This window comes from Catharus ustulatus, chromosome 4 (genome assembly GCF_009819885.2).
Source record: "Catharus ustulatus isolate bCatUst1 chromosome 4, bCatUst1.pri.v2, whole genome shotgun sequence".
Classification (NCBI taxonomy): domain Eukaryota; kingdom Metazoa; phylum Chordata; class Aves; order Passeriformes; family Turdidae; genus Catharus; species Catharus ustulatus.
The window spans coordinates 26,419,438-26,441,769 of record NC_046224.1 but is presented as its reverse complement, the minus strand read 5'-3'; the positions used below and the strand labels follow the sequence as shown (position 1 = coordinate 26,441,769).

General features: G+C 39.8%; 1 protein-coding gene across 1 annotated transcript in view; it reads right to left on the bottom strand.

Annotated features, from left to right (window-relative positions):
- Positions 1–22,332, bottom strand: part of LARGE1 (LARGE xylosyl- and glucuronyltransferase 1) — a 277,613-nt gene that overhangs the window by 28,881 nt on the left and 226,400 nt on the right. The window contains exons 8-11 of the mRNA XM_033058741.2: positions 21,979–22,091; positions 20,391–20,516; positions 11,295–11,450; positions 1,153–1,316 (exon numbers count right to left, since the gene is read on the bottom strand). Coding sequence (XP_032914632.1) covers positions 1,153–1,316; positions 11,295–11,450; positions 20,391–20,516; positions 21,979–22,091 — 559 coding nt within the window. The remainder of the gene's footprint in view (positions 1–1,152; positions 1,317–11,294; positions 11,451–20,390; positions 20,517–21,978; positions 22,092–22,332) is intronic.

Sequence of the window (22,332 nt, the reverse complement as noted above, 5' to 3'; positions counted from 1 at the left end):
GTTTTATTAATTTACTGTGGCCCTTACTCAGGCTTAATTTATTTCTTTATTTTTTTACTCAAAGGTTTGTGTACACTTAAGAAATGCTTCCTCAATTAAAAACCAATAGAACAGACACTGATGTGCACAGCAAATCATAACACAACATGCAGTGCTGAGGCACCACTGGAACAAACAACCCCTTATTAATTTCTGTTTATTTTAAAAGCAGGATGCACATGTTTTGTTGATCTCAATTCCTGTAACCCTCCTGGAAAACTGCTGCCCTTCTACTAGTGTAGCAGTGGTGCTATTCATATGCCATGTTATATTCTGTATGTGCTATGCTGAAGGAAATGATCAGTTTCTGGGTAATACTCAAAGAGTTCTGATTTGTTTTGTAACTCACTCTGATAGCGGTAACTACAAAGTTTGGACTAGATTTGAACTGAGAAGCTGGAGGAAAAAAAAGAGAACTGACAATTACAAAATTTTACATAGCTGGCTGATCCAGACTGCACTTTCAAGCTTCTGAAAAATGACCACTAATTGTAATGGTGGGAATCAGAAGGGTACAGGTGGAACTTGTCAGGAAATGGATTTTTTTTTTCCCAAATGAAATACCAGTTAAATTTCATTTCACATCAGAACTAAAAGCCCGAATGGTCTTCTGAGAATCAACATTTGGATAAAGATGCAATGACTCTGCTCAGATGGAGATTTTTTATTTCACACTAGCACATTAAAAAAAAAAATTTTTAATTTTCAACTTTCTAATTTGAAACTAGAATATTTAGTTCTGATTCTTACTGTAGCAAAAATCACTAACTGAAATTTTCTGCAAGGAAAATGTTAATGAAGGCAAAACTAACATCCTGTAGCGCAGAAAAACATGCAAAAACTTGGGTCAGCTACAACTGCTTGCCTAATTCTATTACAAACACCTGCTTTTTCTCTCCAAACTAAAAAGGCCTGACAATCCCAATAAGCAACAACTCCTGCAGCTCCAGGAGTCATCCTCTCACGAACTCCACTCATGTAGAGTGTAGTACAGTGTGTGCACTGCACATACAACATCTAGCTTTCTATGCATGTGCATTTTTTCTCTCTCCAGAGCATTCCACAGTCAGATTTCCCTGTTTCACTCCTGGATGAACCAGAGGTGCTGCCTACCTGTCCATTGACAGTTGTGCCACCAGTGTCACATCAGTATTGTCTGAAGCAGGCTCGTACTCGTAATGCAGAAAATACAGATGTGTGCGATGGACGGTGAAGCGCTCCCGACGGAATTCATAGCACAGGTCATCCTCGTCCAGCTCAGACAGCTGCTTCTGGAGCTACAAGGAAAGAGTGGATGTAAACACCATTTCCTTGTAATTATTTTAGCAAAACAGAGAGACTCAGGAGGCTGGGAACTTGCAGAATGATGCAAGAAGGAATGGAAGTGGAACATACAGAGTAGCAGGGTTTTCCTGGGCCTCTTGTTACTGCACAAGAGATTAGAAAGAAGGGCTAGGAAGTAAATTCATAATGCAGACAGAACACTGTATTATGGTCTATATATTCTAAATATTACCTGTATTACATACTTTCAAGATCCAGTGAAACAATGACCAATCACAGATTGAACAATCACCAAGTTTCAGAGTTAATGTTCCAATGTGATGCCTAAGTTCATCCTTGCTAGAAGCAGTGCTTCACACTAGTCACAGACATTCTCCACGAGACAAAACTCAGCAGCAGATTCAGCACTGAGAGATTCTGCTGCCTTTGCTGGACAACAGTAACAGCTGCTACCAGCACATAAAGACACCTGCAAAACTAACATCTTTAACTGATCATTACTCCTTCTCTTGAGATTTATGTTCTTTCCACTGCACAGCTGGCAGAAGTAAGCCTGCACTTTAAATGGGATTTATGCTTCTGGATACCTAGCTTGAGAAATCTGGAGGATGGTAGATAACTTCCTGGCTCCCTTGAAAACCAAGCATTTTCAAAGTCAAAATGGGCATCTCAAAGCAATCTGATCCCAAGTCTCTTAGACCAATTCCATTCCTAAACTAGTTATTTTTGGGGTTGGATTAGATGATCATTGAAAGATCCCTTCCAAATCAAACTATTCTATGATTATATGATTCTGTGATTTTAAAGCCAAACATCTACCTAGGATATTGAAAATGCATTAATTTAAAAGGCAAACATCAGTCATACCTGCAGTAAGATGTTATGAAGATGAAATTTTTTTACGGATTTAACATGTGAAATGGAGTTCAGTATCTATTGCTTCAAAATGTAGGTTACTAATAAAGGTACCATTTTTATATCTGATTCTTAAAAACATCCTGTAAGAACAATATTAAATTAGTAAAATATTCATTAGCAGATGAGAAAAATATGCTTTATTTAGGAGTTTTAGGAGTTTTTTAGGAGTTTTTGATAAAAAACACAGTGTACCTCAAAACTCTTTCATTAAAAAGATTATTGAATTATAGACATCTTTTTGTCCTGCTCAGAATGATTAAGGTAATAGTTTCATCATCTTCAAGGAAAAAAAAAGGAAAATGTAGGTATTTTTTGTTCCATGTTAAGAAGAGCTGTTGTTCTTGGAACTATAAGCACAATGGTTGCCATCCACAGTAATACTTACAACTGAATGTTTTCCTGTGAAGGCTGATGGAATAATTCCTGATATTTTCCTGTACATCACTCTATAATCTTCTTCTGAATAATGGAAATACCTACTTTGATTTCAATGAGTTTTGGATGAGGCTGTCATTCTTCTATGCTATTGTTCTGCACAGATCTTAAAACACCCCTCGAGAGGGACTGCTTTTAGAAAGATGAGAGTCTGAATCTTGACAAATCTTTACTCAGGTAAAACTTCTATTGATATCAAGACCTCATTTAGGTGGAATAGAAATCAGGAGTTCTCTTACGTATCCTTGGATTTTCATTCTTTCTGCTTTACAAATCATCATTCAGCTGAGCCTGCACTCTATTTTTGAAATCTAAATTTGAAATATTGTAGTCATATAATATTTGAATTAAACTCAATATTTACAACAATGACTAGAAAGCATATCATATCTGTTTCTTTCTTGAAAAGGGACAGTGTGCCCTTAACAGAATTATTAAGGAGATTGAAATTTAAATGGTTAAAACAACAGCAATGTACATTTTAGGGGTACCTTACTATCCTTCTGAATGTACAAATGACCAGGCCAGAAGATTTTAATTGCACAGCAGTTATTAATCGGGCAGTCACTGAATAATTATCAGATTGCATTTGGGTTGAAAGCTAAGAGGCTATAAATACTTAATTATGAGTTCAAGAATAACATTTAGAGCTAAATTACAGCTTTGTGCACTGTTGAACCCTGGGTGGGAGAAGAGGAGGAGACACACCTTCTTAGGACTCCCACCTTTTTAATAGTGAAACTCACCAATTCACAAAGTTGGTGATGGAGATTAAGGAGAGAACATAAAACTTCTCTAATACAATCTTTTCTACACCATACATATTATGTGGATACATTATTTTAAGACAAAGACCATTATTTAAAGACAAAGAACTCTTAGCTTAGTTTGAAGTTTGCTCCCATACTATGTATTCTTGAAAAATATGTGTTTATAATGGGAATGTTTCAATACAGTGCGCAATCAAAATAAGAACCTTAGTATCAACTGGATTTGATAAAATCCACTATGGATTTTCTTTTCCATTATGGATGCCTCCATTATATTGATAATGATATGTCTAACTCAGCAAAGATTTCTCAGCTGTAGAGAGACAGCATGTATTCTCATAAACAAGTACTTGCTAAGCAAAGATTCTGTGATTCTAGAAGAGTTTCAATGCTAAGGCTACTTGCCACTTAGCATGTGAGAAATGTCAACCCTAGAAAACACTCTCAGTTGAAAAATGTATGGGGTAGATATTGTCTTAGGAAATACTGCTGTGGGAAACATGTGCCTTCATTAGCATTATGGTACTACTTGGTCCAGAAATAAAAATGGCAGCCATGATATACATAATGCCTAAACAAAGAGACAAATACGTAAAGAAATATGGGCTAAATTATTTCTCTGGGACACCAGCTATGGCAGGGGATCAGGCTCTATCTCAGGAAAAGTAAGTCTTTGAAGATAGACTGGTCAGAGAAATAATTTAGCCTTGATCTTCTAGGTCTACTTGTCTAACACATTTCTGTGAGATGAGGTGTTTTGTGTCCCTGACAGATGGCAGACCCATATGATACATGGCAACATGTACCTTTCACTGGCCAACTGGTTACTCTGCTCATGAATCTTCTGTCCAAAGGCTGTTCCTAATGTAAGCAAATCTGTGATTGGCTCAGGTTTTTTTCCTGAACTGTGTGTCAGTGAAACAATTCACTTCTCACCAAAACCCAGGGCTTCATATCAGATGAGACTGACTGAAAATCCAAGATCAAAAGTATTTTCTGAGGGATTAGATATTTAAAAAAGATCAGAGGCCACCAACATCATGTGTCTAGAGGCCAGTTAGATCCTGGGGAAGGAGATAAGAGCCCTAATGTAGGCTCTCTCATCAAGTGTTTAAGTTGAGGTGAGGAGACACTAGGCTTTAGTCACTTGCTCAATATCACACTAACACAACATGAACTGAGCAGCTTAGATGAAAACTTAGACCTTCCAGATCATCTTTCCTTTTCCCAGGTGTGCGCAGTTAAGTTTCATAGCACAAAATCAACTCAGCCACTGAAATAAAAACTGACACCAGTCTGGGATGTAACTAAAATATGGTTATAAACTGCAGCAGTTTCATTTTCTCCAGTGTAGTTGTCCCAGTTCCCACCAGTAGGCAATTTGGATTGCAACATTTAGCACTTGGTGTGTGAATTAACAGTTGCCTTTAGCATGGCATAAACAAAGCAGATGAGGATGTAGAGAGGAAAAAGCATTCACTGAGTCTCGTTTTGGATGACCTACATAAAGTCCTTCTGGCCTCTCCAATGATCAGTAATAAAAGCCAGACTAATCCCACGTCAATTAAACCTTTATTCCTCCCACACCATAAAATTTTGTACATTTGCTATGGGTCAAATTGAGCCTTCTGTGAAACAAAGCTGTGCTAAGGACAAAGAGGACAGTGCCTGAGCAAACCCACCTGGCAAGAGGAATTCTGCTGCAGCATGTGAAAACCACTAATACTCCTGCTAAACGGAAGTGATGGCTTATCCTGACTGCAAATATTCAACACAACTGAGAATGTGATTTTTAGGCACGTAGCGTATCTTGGAAATTCTGTACATGTAAAGTACAACTCCCCTTGATCTTAGCTGCAGATGTCAGATTTAGTAGTCCTCTGCATCCAATCTCCCCAGAACCCTGACAAACATTTTGGCCAAGCTGTTCCTAGACCCCCTTGCAGCAGTGTCTTGATAGGTAGGTCACCTTGCTTTTGTTGCCTCAGATTAGTGTTTGACTCATTCCCTCTTGTGTGGGAAGTTCTATGGGTCTAAGTCAGCCCCAGTCCTGTGTCCCATCCCATGCTCCCTATTCTAGCAGTCTGGCAGCTCCTTATACCTACAGGCACCCAACTGTCCTTTCCTCTTCCTGGTACAAACTCTCTCTCTTTCCTTTCTGGCTTTGACCTGGATCTAATCTCTTTTGTACGTGAATCTGGGTTTTTCTCCTCCCTACTGTCTGGACATCACTGAGGGCCATGGATGTCCCTCAGAAGAGAGACCAAATACAGGTTCTTGCTCTCAGCTCTACCACCCAGTCAGAACCTGCCATGGAGGATTCAGAGGAAACAGTCACAGAAAACTTCTCTCTTTGTCCAGGTCCCCTGCCTGCAGCATGCCCAACCCTGCTGTGTCACTAGGATATATATATAATCCGGTCAGATGTATCCATGCACACTCCTAAGAAAGAGACCTCAGCCTCCCTGAAGTCAAACACTACTGGCAATGTGTAAGCCATGATTTTTCTGCATTTTAATTTGCCTAATTTGCCACCATGTTTGCAAAAGACATGTTCCTGGCCCAAAAGTCAGCTCCTTCTCTGAGGTATGAGTATTTTCATGAAGACGTCATCAGAATTTTTGGTGTGGGGAAACCTCCAAGCTTTCCCCCATGTTTAAAAAAATGTGAGAAAAGAAAAAAAATGGCGTAACAGCATGACAAAAAAAATCCCAGTCCATGTGCTCCTCCACTTCATAATATTATAAACTTTTGAAAGCAGTATAATGGCAACTTTCAGGCAAGTAACAGGATGGTCTACCAGCTCAGCATTTAATAACAATAACAGTTACAATAATAGAAAAAACACAGCTTGGGGAGTCAGGATTTCACCTCAAAACTGCCATATACCATCTGTTATTACTAGAGAAAGACTATGACATCACAAAACAGTAACTTTAAATTGCAGTTCTACAAATGAGGCTGTACTCCTGAAATTCAGCAAGAGCAAAGGGTACTCAATGCATCAGTCTGACTGCAAGCTCAGGGCTGTGACACTGACTTGGAAGCTTCTTTGCACGTTATTTTTAGTCACTCAGAAATTGCTAAATTTGTTAGCAGTGTTTATACTATGTGGTACCTTTCTAGAATTTCCCTCTTTTCTGATGGATGCTCTAAGTTGTTATGCACAGCCTTTTGCTCATATTAAGAATCTTTGGTTTTGCACAAAGGAGTAACTAAATACAAACATATTTAGTATGCAAGTACACATCTAAGCAAGTGTGTTAAGGGATAGCTGGAGTTTTTTTGCACTGCTCCTTTGTATGGATGATTTGAAAATTTGAGAAAAAAACCTGCAGACATTTTTTTCTCCTGTGTTTCCTGAAAGTCTTCTCTAATGGTATTGTACTGTCCTTTCCTTAAACTAAGTGGAATTAGTGATACACTTCCCACTGATCTTGCTCTGGGGCCTTGGACCAGGACACAGGCTTCACTAACTGGGTACACTCCATTCAACCTTCAGATTTAATGCTTTGGCAGAAGTACCTCGTGAGAAGCCGTCTGCAGGAAAGAAGTTTTATAAGAATGCTGAAAAGTTGAGTGTGTGCCTTGGTCTAAAGTCAGGCTTACAATAACTATCTCATAAGATAAAAATAGAGATTGGCTGGAAGATCCTGTTGAAATATTTTAGGCTTTACAGTAGGTCTTTTAGTATAAAATGCTGGATATAAGCATTAAAAGCCAACAGAAAATATTCAAATTTGAGATTATGATAAGTTTTACCTTTTTGGATTTCCCAAAAACCTTCCGCATTGCATCAAAATAAGCAAGGTGTGGGAAAGGGGAAATAGCACGGAATGAGGAGAATGGAGTGACTAAGGACATTCTCTAAGGCCCACTCAAGTCAATGACTGGGTTTCCAGGAGGATTTGGTTCATATCCTGAATTTTCCACCCAGAATCTGCACAGAAGACAAAGGGATGATTGTAATACCAACTTGCAGAGAAGAGTCTGCTTTGTGTGACATCACTCCAGCACATATTGAACAAGGGGGACTTAGGGTACTCTTAGCACATGGCAGGTTCCTGCTCCCAGCCTGTTCCTGCCATACAGAGGGTCTTTTAGCTTGAGTATTTTTAGGAAGGGATGCAGCATTCATGTACATGTATATATATATGTATATATATGTATATATGTATATATATGTACATGTATATATCTATGTACATATGTATATGCATTTTTACATAAACAGAAAAATTATCCCAGTCTGTGTTTCTTTGTCTCCAGTATTTCAGTTTCTGAGCCCTACCTGTTCTATCCATTCCTAGTTGCAATGCTTAGGAATGTAGTAACAGCCCTGATTTGGTGAAACTGAAGATTAGCATCTGATTAGATCAGGACTATGCAGTACATTATCTAAAGATGGCCTTCAGACCTCTCTGTGGTATTATACTTTCATAGCAAACATTAGAAAAAGAAAAGTACTGGTACTTCCACATGCATATGGACATAATATATATTTAAGCATATGTGCATTCACATGCATACACAGAAGAAAGGGAGAGAGATTAAGGTGAAGTCCAAATACCTTTTAAACTAATGCCCCTTTACATCTCTCTGGCACTGTTAAGAGTCCTTAAAAAGGGAAGAGACATAATTTACATTCATTTTAAGACCATCTCTGTACTGATGAGAAGTGTAAAAGGGCCTTGGAGAAACAGAATCAGCCCGACTGCCACACTTCCTTTTCTTGTTCTACAGATATTTGCACTAGAAAGGGAATGCCTTAATTACAGGTTGAATTGTAAATAAAACATCAAGTTTTAAAAATATTAAGTTGTAGAAAAGCAGTGGCTGGTATATTGAAACAAGACCTTAAGGGTATATTTTGATACAGCCAGACCATGAGTGAGACTCACACCAAGACACTACTTCTTCCACAGCAGGGCTCAGTGCATTTAGTGCTCAAGTAATTCTCTCTAATTATGAACAGTAGAGCTATTCTGACATTTTTTCCACTGCTCCACCATGCAGAGAAGCACAGGCAGCTGAAGCATCACCTTTTACCCATGTACACTGCCTAATGTATGAAAGCCCTGTTGTTTTGGGGATGCCAGTCTCAGTTCAGGATAAAAAGGAAAAATAATAGGAAAAGAAGAGATAATTCAAATAGCAATTCCTACCTCATAAATACCTGACTCAATAGAAATTACAGCCTTTTATGCAACATACATGCTTATGAACCCTAATGGAAGCGTATGAATGCCTCTAGTCAGACTGAAGGCTCACCTGGGACAGCATCCTCTCTCCAGTTGTGAGCTGGCTGCCTAGGGGAGTGTAAAAGCAGGGTGAGGGTACAGGCAGGATTTCTCAAAACTCGAACATGGACCTCAAATTGTGTTTCAAGGACTTTCAGCACCAAAGCTTAAAAGCTCCTGATTGATTTGCTTTCCAAGAAGAGTAATTTTTGAGGATACGTATACTTTTAGAAACATTATCTCCTGCTCAAAGCTTCATCACATTGTGAGTGAAATGTCTTTGTTTTCAACCTGCTCCTTGCTATTTCCGGTTCATGTTGCCTAATTCTTGTACAGGGAGGAAGGACAGTGGTTCCCTCCTTACAAGATGCTCTGCTTCTGAAGATAATCCTTCAATAGATCATGGGAATGTGCTGTATTTACCAGGACACTGTGTATGCTGCAGCAGATAGAGCAAGAGTTTTCAAGATAATCCTGTTCTCAGGGTCTCATAACTTCAAAGCTGAAACTTGCTTGCTATATTCAACAATAAAAGGACATAGTCAAGTTTGGAGGGGAGTTTCTATGAAGAGCAACTAATACAAATGTTTTCTTCTAAGTGACTACTCTGAAGTTTTCTGAAGCTGGATATTTTCCTACATCTGATTGGTTTGATAGAAGGCTGTGAACTTTTTTGGTGTTTCTTGGCAAATTAGGAATCACATATTTTTGTATGCCTAGCTCACTCTTTTCCAGTATCTTTATATATACATATGATTTATAAATGGAGGAATGAGTTACATTTCTTTTTCAGACACAAGCCATATCTTATACCATATTGCATTCTACTCGCCCTGAATAAGAAACAGGCTTGAACAGTTAGTCATTTCCAGTGTCTGTCAACAAGATACAAGTTCAGTAAAATGTGCTGTTTTAAACTTTAGGGACTGCCATTTACAGCAAGGACTTGCATTTTCTCTGCACTGCTCCCAGGGAACTTGTTGTCTGAATAAATCTGTTTATTAAGGATTTATACAGTTGTGGAAAATACAGCAAGAAGTCTCTGACTACATTCATGCTCTTTGAACCCACACAACATATTGTGAATTCAGTATAATTTTAACCTCCATTCTCAAAGTGTGATAAAAGTGTGTATTGCTGTCTTTCTTTTTATGTCTCAGTCACCTTTTCTCTTCCTATTCTACCTTCTACTCTGTCTCTTGTATCTTGATGTCTCCAAGGATGAGACTCTTAGTGGTCTTTTATCACACTGAGCTCACTTGACTGTCTAAAAGCCTTTTGCAGAGGACTTTCTTCCTCCATGTGCTTTTGCTCTGGTGGCACAGCTGCCTTTCCTCCCTCTCACCTGTTTGTCTCTCCCAATTAAGCCCCACTTCTTTCAGAAGACAATGAGATAAAATAGAGCATCTGGGAAGCTGTGCCTTGGGTTAAAATATATCTATCCAATCTCTTAGGGCTATATCTAAAAATATGGAAATGGCATCTCCTGTGGTCATTTTATTCACAAGCTAAATGGAAACACTACCAGCCTCAATGATGATATTGATTGTCAATTACCTCTTAATTGCTAATGTGTACACGATACTGGCTTTGCTTAATTGCTTTTTATATAGACAACATTGCATGTTTTAGAATTTTTTTTTCCTGAATAAAATATTACAGATTCCTTTTTATTTCCTTTCAGACTATGCAGGCAAAATTGGTACTTGGTCTAAAAATCTCCAGAGAACCACATTATACACAAAGAGTTCATATACATCTGGGTATAAACATCTCAGTTAACAGTTTTTTACTTTGGAATTACATGTACTAATGCACAGGCACACACATACACGCACATCTGTGGGTAAACATCCTTGATTTCAATCATTTTCAAAAGATTTGCTTAGTCTGAAAGGTTCTGATTGCAAATGTTATGCAGATACACATAAATACTGCTTTGATTGGTTAAGGGATACACAGAAAAACCCAGCAGTCTTACAGCCTGTGTGTACCTTGAAGCATTTGCTCATTCTTTAGTCTGCAGCACAGCAAAAATTCACAGACCTAAATCCAGCAGTCTTGGTATTTTTCTTTCTTCTTCATTATTTGTGTATTAGTATCTACTAGACAAAACTGACATCACTGTATATTGAACAAATACATAGCAAGAAACAAGACCTCCTGGAAAGTTACAGGTCTGTCATAATGAATCCAAAACACAGCCCTGGCTACTAAGGAAAAAAATTAACTCTACCCCAGCTGAAAACAGGACAAGGTTTAAAGGTGAGATTTACAAAATTGCCTAATGGAATAAGAGCCCAAATCCTCATTTTCAGCTTGTGATTGTACCTCTGTTGGGGATTTTAAAAGGGCAAAGTAGACAAAACAAAGCAGCAAAACCCAGGGTAAAGATGGGATTAATACAATGGTTTTACAGGTGAGGAACTGAGGCACAGAGAGATTAAATGATTTGCACAGTGTCACTCTGGGAATCTGAGCATTGCCTTCAGTTCTCCTGAGTTCCTCTGCCCTGCACTACCCCCACAACTAACTCTTAAGTCTTCAGAAATCCTGTGCCTTATATGAACCACCCTTTGTATCATCAAGCCTTAGACATCCCACTTACATTTTCGCTGTTCACATCTGCTTCACTGGGGCAGCCAAAGAGTTCCCGTCTCAGCAAATTCCCATCATATTCCAGGAATGTCAGGTAGAGGTTGCGGAAAAACTCCACATGCTTGTTTTTCACTCGCAGCTTCTTCGGTGAGTTCCAGTGAATCACCTCAGAGGGAAGAAAGAGAAAAGACATCCTGCTGTTAGAATACAGATTTGCTTTATCTGCTCTTTTTATGTGTGTTCAGTGTGCTGCCCTCTTAAAAACAGAAGAAAAAAACCCCACAAACTACCCAGACTTCCTTCTGTCTTTTTATAGGGAAGGCTTTGCCATGTCTTCCACAAGTAACTGTACACTCTGGAGGTGATGTGCTTGGAAACTCTTCTACAGTATCACCTGCACATTTGAGTTAGGGTGTTACTTTATGTTGAGAGGCAGCACCTTGTAAGTGCTTCCACAACTCTAATCATGGAGCTGATAGTTTATGGACTCTGCTGAAGAAGATGGAAGGACAAGGGAAACAGTCGGTATTAAACATTAATCTCAGATTTCCACATGACTGTTTCTGCTAATGAAATTGATTCCCTGTTTCAGGCCAGGCAACCTCTTTCCTGGTTAGGTATAGAGAAGAAGCAGTTTGAAATTAATTCCTATACCCATTTAAATAGTCCAAAAAGGACTGAATTTAATCTGGCTCTCTTTTTGCCATTGCTTCATTTAAACAGGACTGATCTCTGTTGCATTAACAGAACACAGAGATGCAGTACAACTTCTCATCATCTGAGTTCCAGTTTCTAGCAGGTATTTATCCTCTGCTAATGGGAGATGACTGTCACAGTGGCCTAGACTTAAACTGTAATGCTGGCATAAAGGGCCTGATCCTCATTTACATTGATGCAACTTTGCACTGCTGCCAGTGTGAATGGGAATGGGGCCCTAAGGAAAAACCAAATGGAGTTGATAGTGGCTTGCAGGAATGATTTCATTTTATAGAGGCTATATTTTAGATATAAGAAAAAAATCACCGAATACTTTGTGTTCAGTTTTATTCCTGTGACTTCTAAAGAGGTTAAAAACAAGAGAGTCTCTCTTGGGACTGTTTCCAAGCTCAAAGTTCTGGAAGTTCTCTGAATCCATGAAGTTATTTGTGTGAAGACGCCGTGTCACTCACACAGAGCACAGAGCTGCAGCACCGTGGTCAGCTTTGCTCTGACCATCACAGCTCAGGGAGGGAACACAGCGAGCTGAGGCACAGCACATACAGCAGGAGCAGCCTGCAGAAGGTGAACACAGCTCCCCTGGTGTCAGCAACACAGCTCCACAGGAACAGGGAGTTCTCTGAAAGCACAGCATTTGCTGCCCACTGAGTGACTGGATGAGGAAAGGGCAGGATGCAGCCTGAATTACACCTGGACTACAGCAAACAACACGGTTGCTCCACTGAGTATTTATATTGCCATAAAAGCTATGGCACTCTATTCTACCTACCCAAAAACCATGGAACATCTCCTGATACGAAGAGCATTACCCATTCCTGAGATTTCACTGCTAAGCCTACTAGGATGTCAGAAAACTATACAAACACTTAAAGAAAAACCCCTGTAGGGAAAAAAGATAATTTCAGATATTGGCAAATTGTTTTTTTCAAGTTATAGGAACACCTAAAATAAAGATTATGATGTTTCCACATACTGCAAATATTTGGGAAGTTATTTGGACCAAATTTCTTGGTGCAGATGTTTGTCCCAGGTAATGCTGCATTCTTTGCCGGTTTTACATTTGTCCAGATGTTCAGAAGTGTAGCATAACTGTGCAAATAAATGCTGTTGCATCATGCGGTGAAAATACAGACCACCACATAAATGAAAAGAGCTTTGGGTAGGTAAAGACATGAACTTAAGGTAACAGATTTTCTTCAAAATCTCCTTTCTTTGAAAAGAACTTGATGTATTTCCCCCACTGTATTTAACTGCAGCAAAAGGCATTAATGCATGAAAAAAATCTCGGCAACTGAATCCTGCTTCAGGGAAATGGGCACATGTAACAAAAGCACAGGGCTGAAGGAACCCAAAGGGCTCTTTAACAGTTTGACAGGGTACCAGCATGCATTTTTACAAGCAGGCATAGAATGGAATCTGTCTGCTGGTAACTTGTACTTATGTAAGAGTGGATCAAAGAAAGCTAAGAAGCTGGCAAATGGGACAAAAATGCTTGTTAAGAAAAACCTTTTGTGTGCTTTCCATACTGCTCCTACACTTCATGTGTTCCCTTTTGGATACTCATCTTCACAAGTATCCTAATGCTGCTGAGCACTCTGAGCACCCAGAGACCTGGGGACCGTGAATCCAGACATGGCTAATGATGATAACCTCAGAAACTCTCACAGGACAGGCTTCTGCTACTGCAGGAAATTCCCATCAGCACACACGATGTCACATCACAGCCAGGCATTTCCTGATGTCTCTACCCAGTTGTGTGGGAGATGATTTCAAACCCAGACAACTGCAGTTGTCAGTGCAGAGGATCTTTGCTGCAGTGCTTCAGGATCTGTTGTGCATGTAGAAGCTGGTAAGTGTCAAGGGCTTAGCTGGTGGTTCAGATCTGATCAGATTTGAAATGTGTCAGGATGCTGCATGTACACTGATGTGGGGAGCCTGGAGTGAATTGCACAAAGCTGAATGGAGCTGATGACTATCCAAAAAAGCTGATCTTTTAATCAAGAAGGACAGCACAGACCAATGTGTGGTAAAATGATGTGCTAAAGAATGTCAAGGAACTACGCAACCATCTGGATGACCTGAGGTAGAAAAACCACAAAATAGGTCTAGCAAAAAAGCAGGCTGCTTTTCAAATGTAACACAATTAGATAAATACTATGTGATATACAAAAGCATAAACAAGAACAAGTTATAAAAAGCAACAAGACTCTTAACCACTGATATGCAATATTACATCCAAAGACCATATTCTTTTTTATGTCAGCCCACAAATGCACATTCAGTTGTGGCTGTCTGATATGGTCTATTGCACCATCAGCTACAGCAGAATTTGTTCAGGCAAAGACACTCTTGTATAGACTGTCATGGGCATTAGTGAGGTACATGATAAAGACTGCACAGGTAAAGCTATTGCCACTGAATTAGAGACTTTATTGTGCACAACAGTAAATTGATTGGAGAAATAAAAAAGATCAGTTGGCAAGAGACTATGGGAAATCAAAAGGAAAAAAAATCACTTTGTTTGAAGACTGTTATCCCCATATCAAAAAGAGAAAGTGAATCTGGAAAATGAAAAATCTCATTACTCCAACATCCCTGTTCCAAGGCTGAATAGCACCATAATACTGTGTTTATTTCTTCTTCTAGTTTCTAAGCTATTCCAAAGCTCTGCTGGCTTACAGAGGAAACTACAGCTAAAAATATAAAATTCCAGTGCCATTATCTGGGTAGACACCACAAGAACCTTCAGGTTGACCTACAGATCCTTCCCACTCGTGATCACAGCCTCCTGAGAACGATGAGCAAATACACTTCTTTCATCTTCATTTAGCAATTTAAGTACTGAAAGATTGGAACTTAAAATTCCACATCTATTTAACACTTGGTTAGTCGTCATTAAGCAATTTGGCACTATCCACATTTCTGTTAATACCATCCTAGTTAATCAGCAACCATTACCATTCCCTGATTACACACAGCCAGCCTCCTGGAACACTTCCCTATGCTTGTGGCCTAAAACAGGATAACTGCATCCACAGCTCCCATTTATTCCCCAGGTTCAGACCCAAGGCACTCAAATGATGACACAGTGGGAGCCCTGTGGAGTGGCAGTGGGATCTGAGATGGGAGGGGAGAGAGGATGTTACATGCTGGGTGAGTCTAGGAAGGCTCTAAGAACAGTTATCTGGATGTAAATACACTGAAAACAAAAACCCTAGCAAACCTCCTTACATTACCATCTGCATTTGATCTCTGGGGAGATTAAGTATTTCAAACATGATGTTCAAACCACTAAACAATAAGTGTGAACACAACATTATTTCTATAGGTACCTTTAACCACTTTTTCCCCTGAAGCATTTTCTCTCACAAAATAGTAATATTTAGTCAAATGTTTCCTTAACCACAATCTCTTTGATTTTTTTCACCCAAAGACACATCTTGATAATTTCTCTCTCTGCTTCAGCCCTTCCAGAATCAGAGAGCACAGGATATCCTGTATAATTATATACCTGCTCTATAGGCTGAAGGGCAAGAAATAAGAATAAATTAAGCCTAAATTTCAGCATAAAGAAGTTTAATTTTGCAAGGCACTGAACAGATATCCTTAATTAAGCCCATGAGCACTTCACAATTTAGGTAAACAAGTGGTATTTTGTAAACAGGAAGCTTTCCTGCTAAAAAACTAGACTCCATGCTTAGGCAACCAGACCATTCCCACTGAAATCAGTAGGAGTAAAACATTTGGCAAATCTGCACAGTACAGCCACCTATATATGTCACTATAATGCCATCTCAGTAGGTTTTTTTAGAAGTTTAAATATGGCCCAAATCACACTGCAAATGTACACCACATGTGTAACTTATGCCATGATTAGAGATGTCTGGAAACTTTATTTTTAAACTGTGTTTTATCAGAAATAAATGGCTTAATAAAAGAACCAATTTCCTCAGAAAGGCTCGTACACTTTATAAAAATGCCATCACAGAGATTATAACGTGATATTTCTAAACCACATAAGTGGAGGAGACTTGGGTTGGAGTAGCCACCAACCCTAAGGTCCAGGCAGTGCTTTTTGGATGTGGGACTCAAATCCTTGCCCTGCCTGGTTTGATGCCCATGGTCCCAAGGATTTCCTCACTCCCCTGCTTACTGCCACTGCTGTAAGGCTAAACTCACAGATTGTCCCTGCCTTGGGCTTTTCAAAGGTCTTTATTTGTCCTCTGAAGGATTCTTCAACTTCTTCTCCTTCAACCCCTGTGCCAGTGTTTAATGAGAGCCTCTTGCTTGCAACCACCCCTATAAACCCATGGTGCTTCCTGTTTGGCAGGACAGAAGCACCTGACTGACTCCAAAGCTCACTCAAAGTAGGGGCATTGTTTAGCCCTCTCAAGCCCTCTCACTGCAGCTCTTCCTTCATTGGCATTAAAAGGTGCAAAGCTGCAAAATGCCACAAGTGCTTCAGATCAGAGCAGAAGTGCTTGGACAGGGCAGCTCAGGGACTGTAACACTCACAAAGAGGTGAAATGGGTCATGTCTGAGGCAGAGCTGAAATGATGTATCACAGTTATGGCAAGAAGCTACTTAAACTTCTGTAAGCAATATCACAAAGTCATCCTAGTATGGAGGGCATTCCCAGGGAGGACACCGTGAATCACAGAACACAAGTTCCCAATGAGGAATATATGAGGCTCATTATTTATCTATCTGCTGATTTAGTATCAGCTGTATTCAAAACCAGTTTGAAAAGCCATCAATAGGTTGTAAAGCATTTTTCCAGTGTGTGCAAATTCTAATAATTTGATGCATTCCCATTGAAGAGCCCAGCATCTGATTTTTGTGATTGTGAATTACCAGATTGTCTGTATGTAAATAGCATCTGTATCCTTGACAACCAGACTTTATGACTGACTCATTCAATGAGGTCATGATTCATTGTCAGAGGTATCAAAATTCATTACCTTCTTTCACAGTGCTTTTCCTGCCATTAGGTTTGTGCCAACACATAGTAACTGAGATTTCCTTACAGGAACAAACTACTAACCAAAAGCAGGAACTTGCCCAGCAAAAGCAATGCATAAATGAACCTCAGAGCCAGACTGATCCCCCACTAAAAAAAAAAAAAAAAACAGCCAAAAAAAAAAAAAACAACAAGGGTAGAGATGCAACTTAACAAGGCCTAAAAGGGGAAAAAGGTGGTTAGAATCCTTTTCAGGCAATATGTAATATTCATCTGCTCCCTAAGCCTTCTAAGCCTTGCATAAATGTGAACAAAGCAGCAAAGAAGTGTCTGCACATACACACACACACACACACACACACACACACACAGAGACACACACACAGAGACACACACACAGAGACACACAGATCCCTGACCAGCTGCCAGCCCTAGGGGTCCAAGTTTGCTTGACACAATGCTGTGTATAAGAGATGACAAATCCTCAACTCCCATGGACTTTGAGGACAGATGAAACTAAATCAGCACCTTTTCAGTCTGACAGAAGGAATGCACTCTGTTTTGGCTGAGGAATACTTGACTGGGTCAGCTTTACCTTTGAATTTAAATCTCTCCAGTCACTTCCTTCTCTCCTGTGCTATCCTTCTTTATCCACCAATGCCAGCTTCAAAATTTTTCTTTCCCTCTTATCCTGGAGGTTTGTTTTACCTTGTTTCTCATTCCAATCCTACCATGAAATGCAGAATGTGCCAAATCTGTTGTGTTGTACCATTTATATTAAATGCCATGGAACTGACAAATTCGAGCAATTTTAAGAGTGAAATTTTTAACTTGGAGTAATGACATTTGTTAATTTTTTGTGAGACTCATATACCAAACCAGCTGGTTTCTTTACAGAACTAGAATTTTGATAATTTTCATAATTTTCATAATGCAAATTTACAACTTTAATTGGTCTAATATTTGGCTGTTTTTTTTTTTTTTAAATTGTGTGAAGAATTTTAAACAGTGCTGCCTGAGGGCCAGTTCTTTAACTACTCAATATGGGAAAAGATTTATTGAAACCATGAGGTTTTATCTGCACTACATAAGGCTCTGGCCCCTCTTTCAAGGCAAAGAATTTCAGCCCTGATTTAGTATGTAGGGGATAATTTTAGTAGTGTGAGTAAGCCCAGATTAGCTGAAGAAATTGTTTATGTGTCTGCCCCCCTTTTTCAATTAAAATACCTCAGACCAGAAAATCAGTGGAGAGTATTACACATCTTAGACTTCACTGCCTATGTTGTAATGGAACTGACAGTGTGACACAATATACAGCAATAAACAAACAAGCCTGAATTACAGTTGCAAAGATAAATTTGTTAATTGACAAGAAAGAAGGATTTAATTTGTTTTTAAAATACTTCTGTCAAATGCTTGCTTGTAGGTGTTGTATATGAGTTTTATGTCTCACACCTAAGTCAGATTAGTTAATACAGCCAGTGGACTCAGAAGATCAGACGTCTGCTCTGAGGTGAGCTCCACCAGCCTTCAAACCCGCTCAAAAAGATTACATTTTGGCTGTCTAAATGCAGGTGTACAGCAACACTTACAGTTTTCCTGCCTGCCCATCAGCTGCCTTGCCAACAGGATATCTTCTCCTGTAGGTCTGTGTTTTATTATCTGCCACTCCTACAGGGATACTGCAGAGCCCCTGCAGTGACTCAAACTCTGTTTAGGCAATGGAAACCCTTGATCCTTGTTATCAGCTTCAGTATCTTTTCCATGTAAATGGCTGAGTCCAATCTGACTGTCTCAATTATATAAATTAATCTCAGCCTCTAATTCAGCAAAATACTGTGATATGTCCCAGGTGGGAGGTATATTTTTCTGAACTTCATCTTTTAGGAAACATTTCCCTGTTGCACATCTTTCTTTTTGTTTCAGGCCCTGCAATTGCTGTCATACATGAGTCTCAACATGAATGCAGTGCTAGAATCTCTACCAGCAGTTTATTACATGATGCTTTTGAAGTATCTGTGTTGATCCTGCCCTACAAACAGATATTATAAACCATTTAGTGATTAGCGTACTGACAGAACAACGATTTAACTTTAAAAGCTGTCCTCTATAGATCACACCTGAATAATCAGCTGTGAATACTTAATATATGAAATTCAATGATGGCAAGTTTTGAAGGTCAGTTAACGCATGTAGAAGAATTTGTGTCTCTTGGAAGCGCAGCTTTTGTAACCAGTGTGCTGAGAGTGATTGATTTTCTATATTCATCCAGTATCTGGTGTTCGTATTGAACACTCCTGCTGTTACTCAACAAATTGCTACAAGGGAAAACTTGGTTAGATTTAGGATATATATTGTACAAAGAAGGTGGCCAAACTTTGGAACATGGGGCCATGTGAAATCTCAGTGTTTGGAGATCCAACACTCATCTGCACGAGGTGCTGAGCAACTGGGTCTATGTTGGTACTGCATTAAGAGGGGTTTGGATGGTCTCCAGAGGGCCCTTGAAACATCTTGCACGGTTTTGTGCCTTTTTTTTTCCTTAAACTTCATTTACATTCTCACAACATAAACCCAAATATACAAACCTAAACTGAATTTTAAAATCAGTTACCAAAAACTAACTAATATTTACTATGTTCTGATGCCACTAGTCTGCTCTGATGGAATCTACTGCTGCACAGTCTTAATCTACACCTGGACAAAGCTCAATCAAGCTTCAATTCTGAGCTCTCTGCATGCTACATTTGAGTCTTTGAGTCCAGTTTTTCAAAATGGCCACAGCACAATTGATGGTCATTTGCCCGTATCTATTAAAATTCATCCTGCTTTTATATTCTACTTGTTAATAGTGAAAAATGTGCCATTAAACTGTTACTATAGCTTCATTTCATTGAACTAACAGCTTTTTACTCAGTTTTTTTTTTCAGGACAAAACCTGGAAAAATGAATGGCAACATGACTGGGTTAAATGCATAGACAGGTTAAACATGAAGTGAGCAAGGTCTTTACATTTCTGCTAATGCATTTTCAGCTGGGGTCTGCCCAATCCTCTCTGTGAATTTCACTCAAATGATATTCACTAAAGAGTTTCAAACTTTTCCAGTTCAAAAAGGAAAGGTTTTGTATTCTTTGTCTAGGAAGAGCTAAGACCTGGGACAGCAATAAGAATTCAGCAGCAAGCAGCACTGGCACAGGTGGAAGGTACAGAATGTAAGAAGGCAAGGCACTTCTTTAACTCCTTGCCAAACCCCAAAGCAGTAGTTAAAATGCACAAATCCAAAGTCACATTTCCTTTCCCTATCTGGGTGTCCTCATAAACTGCATCTGTTAGTTCCTCCCTTACTTAAGGCAGTTCATCTTTCTCTGACATCAGTCCTTCGTTCTGTCCCAAAGGATACCACCCATCCAACCTCCTGTGCAACATACCTTCAGGTCAGACACATCTCTGTAGCACTGCTCAGAACGGGTGTGATCAGAAAGCTGCACGTTCCAGAAACATGGGAGCTGGTAGACAAGGAAGGGATTTTGTTTGATGACTGCATTGAAGATATCCTAGCAGAAAAAAAAAACAAAAACAGAGAAACATTTGGGTATTTTGTTTCTACTGCATGAGGTGATCTCAACTCCTCTCCCAGCTGACTGTCCTCCCTCTCATGGGCAGAAATTCCAACGGTGATTAAAGGTGAAGTCTGTAAACCTTTCTCCATAATTCTGTTTCCTTGCAGGGTGCTATTAATCTCTGGACAAGAGGAAGAAGCTCTCCTGACACATAGAGCTAATGGACTCCAGCAAAGCTTTCAAACACTCCCCCTGTACCGCTGGCATGAGGTGTGGTTCCTGTTCTAGACACCAGGAAGAGCAATAGGCAGTAAATAACACAGTGCCTGCTGGTACTAAGTACTGCAGCCCTTTTTAATGAAGGGGAGGAAAGGGAATGTGGCAGCTACACTGCTTCAATGTGAATTACTACAGGTGACTTTAGCTAGCCCTTTATTCTTGCAACAAGTACTCCAGGTATTTTATGGAGAAGGCATGTGGGACAGATCTGCAGAGCAGCTTACACCATGAGAGACAGAAAGTGTTTTGTCCCTAAGCAGTCATTCCATCGGAGAAGTAAGTTACAAGGACAATCTGAGGGTGAAGTATTAGGGAAAGACACAAGCAGCCTTTCTCTGCTCTGCAAAATTCTGCCCCATCCAGGTATTAAACAGCAACTCAGGACCTGATAGAAAACACAGTGAAGTTACAAGGATCATTTTAATGAACCTCAGGAGCTTTTGGATCACTCTGCAAAGATGCTGCACAAAGTGCACATCTCCATGTGCACAGTAAGGAGCATGCGTCCTTTGTGGTGACTGGTCAGGACCCAGATGCAACTCAGAAGAACAAATAGCCAAATGTGATGCTGTATTGAGTTACCATGTTCAAGCTGTTGAGCAAGAATTATTGGTTCAGGTCTAGTATTACATTAACAGGGTTTCTGGGTTTAAACTGAGAGCTGGCAACAAGCACAAATTGAGAAACTGTATTTCTATGTTTAGGCACACTACTTCTTCTCTTGGCCTCAGTTTCCTATCTGTGGCAGGGAGACAGCAGCACTTTTGTCTTCACAGGGCTGTTGTGCCAAGGAGTACATTAAAAGACATCTGGGACTCATCTGCCAGAGACACTAAAGAAATGTCAGGAGACTTTTAAAACCAAAGTCTGATTAGACAATAACCAGTGGGAAAAGACACAGTTTATTTGGACTTTTGGTTTCTGGAGAGTTCTTTGTTAAAGAAGGGAAGACAGAAAATGAAAGCTTGAAAACCTCTTTTGTCTCTCTTATGAATCACCTGACCAGAGGAGGTAAAAATGTCAGGGTAGCAAGAGGAGCCTTGTGATTAAATTTACATTCTCTTCCACATTTTCCCCAGGATGATTCAACAGATGGTGACTACAGGCACAACAGCTTTCCCTTGCCTTTTCCCAGATCTCATCCCCTTCCCTTTCTTTCCTGCCATGCCCTGCTCACCTGGTCAGCCAGTGAAGTGGACAGCATGCTCATCAGCTCCCGCTCCGCCGTGAGTCTCCACATCTGCTCCCACTTCATCTTCCGCAACTTGTCGAGAAGCAGCAAGATCACCCCTGAAGGGACACGGGGCAGAGACAAACAGAGCCCATGATGGCACGTGCCAGCCAAGGCCCACCCTGCCCATGGGCTGATTCAGCAGCTAAAACAGGACATGAAGTTTCTTGACACACATGATCACAATCCTTGGAACTTCTCTGAGGAACGGATTATCAATGCTGACTACAACCTAGACCTTGAGAGAGCCTGCCATTAAGGTACCAAGTGTTCACAGAACAGGATCCTCAAACTGGAAAT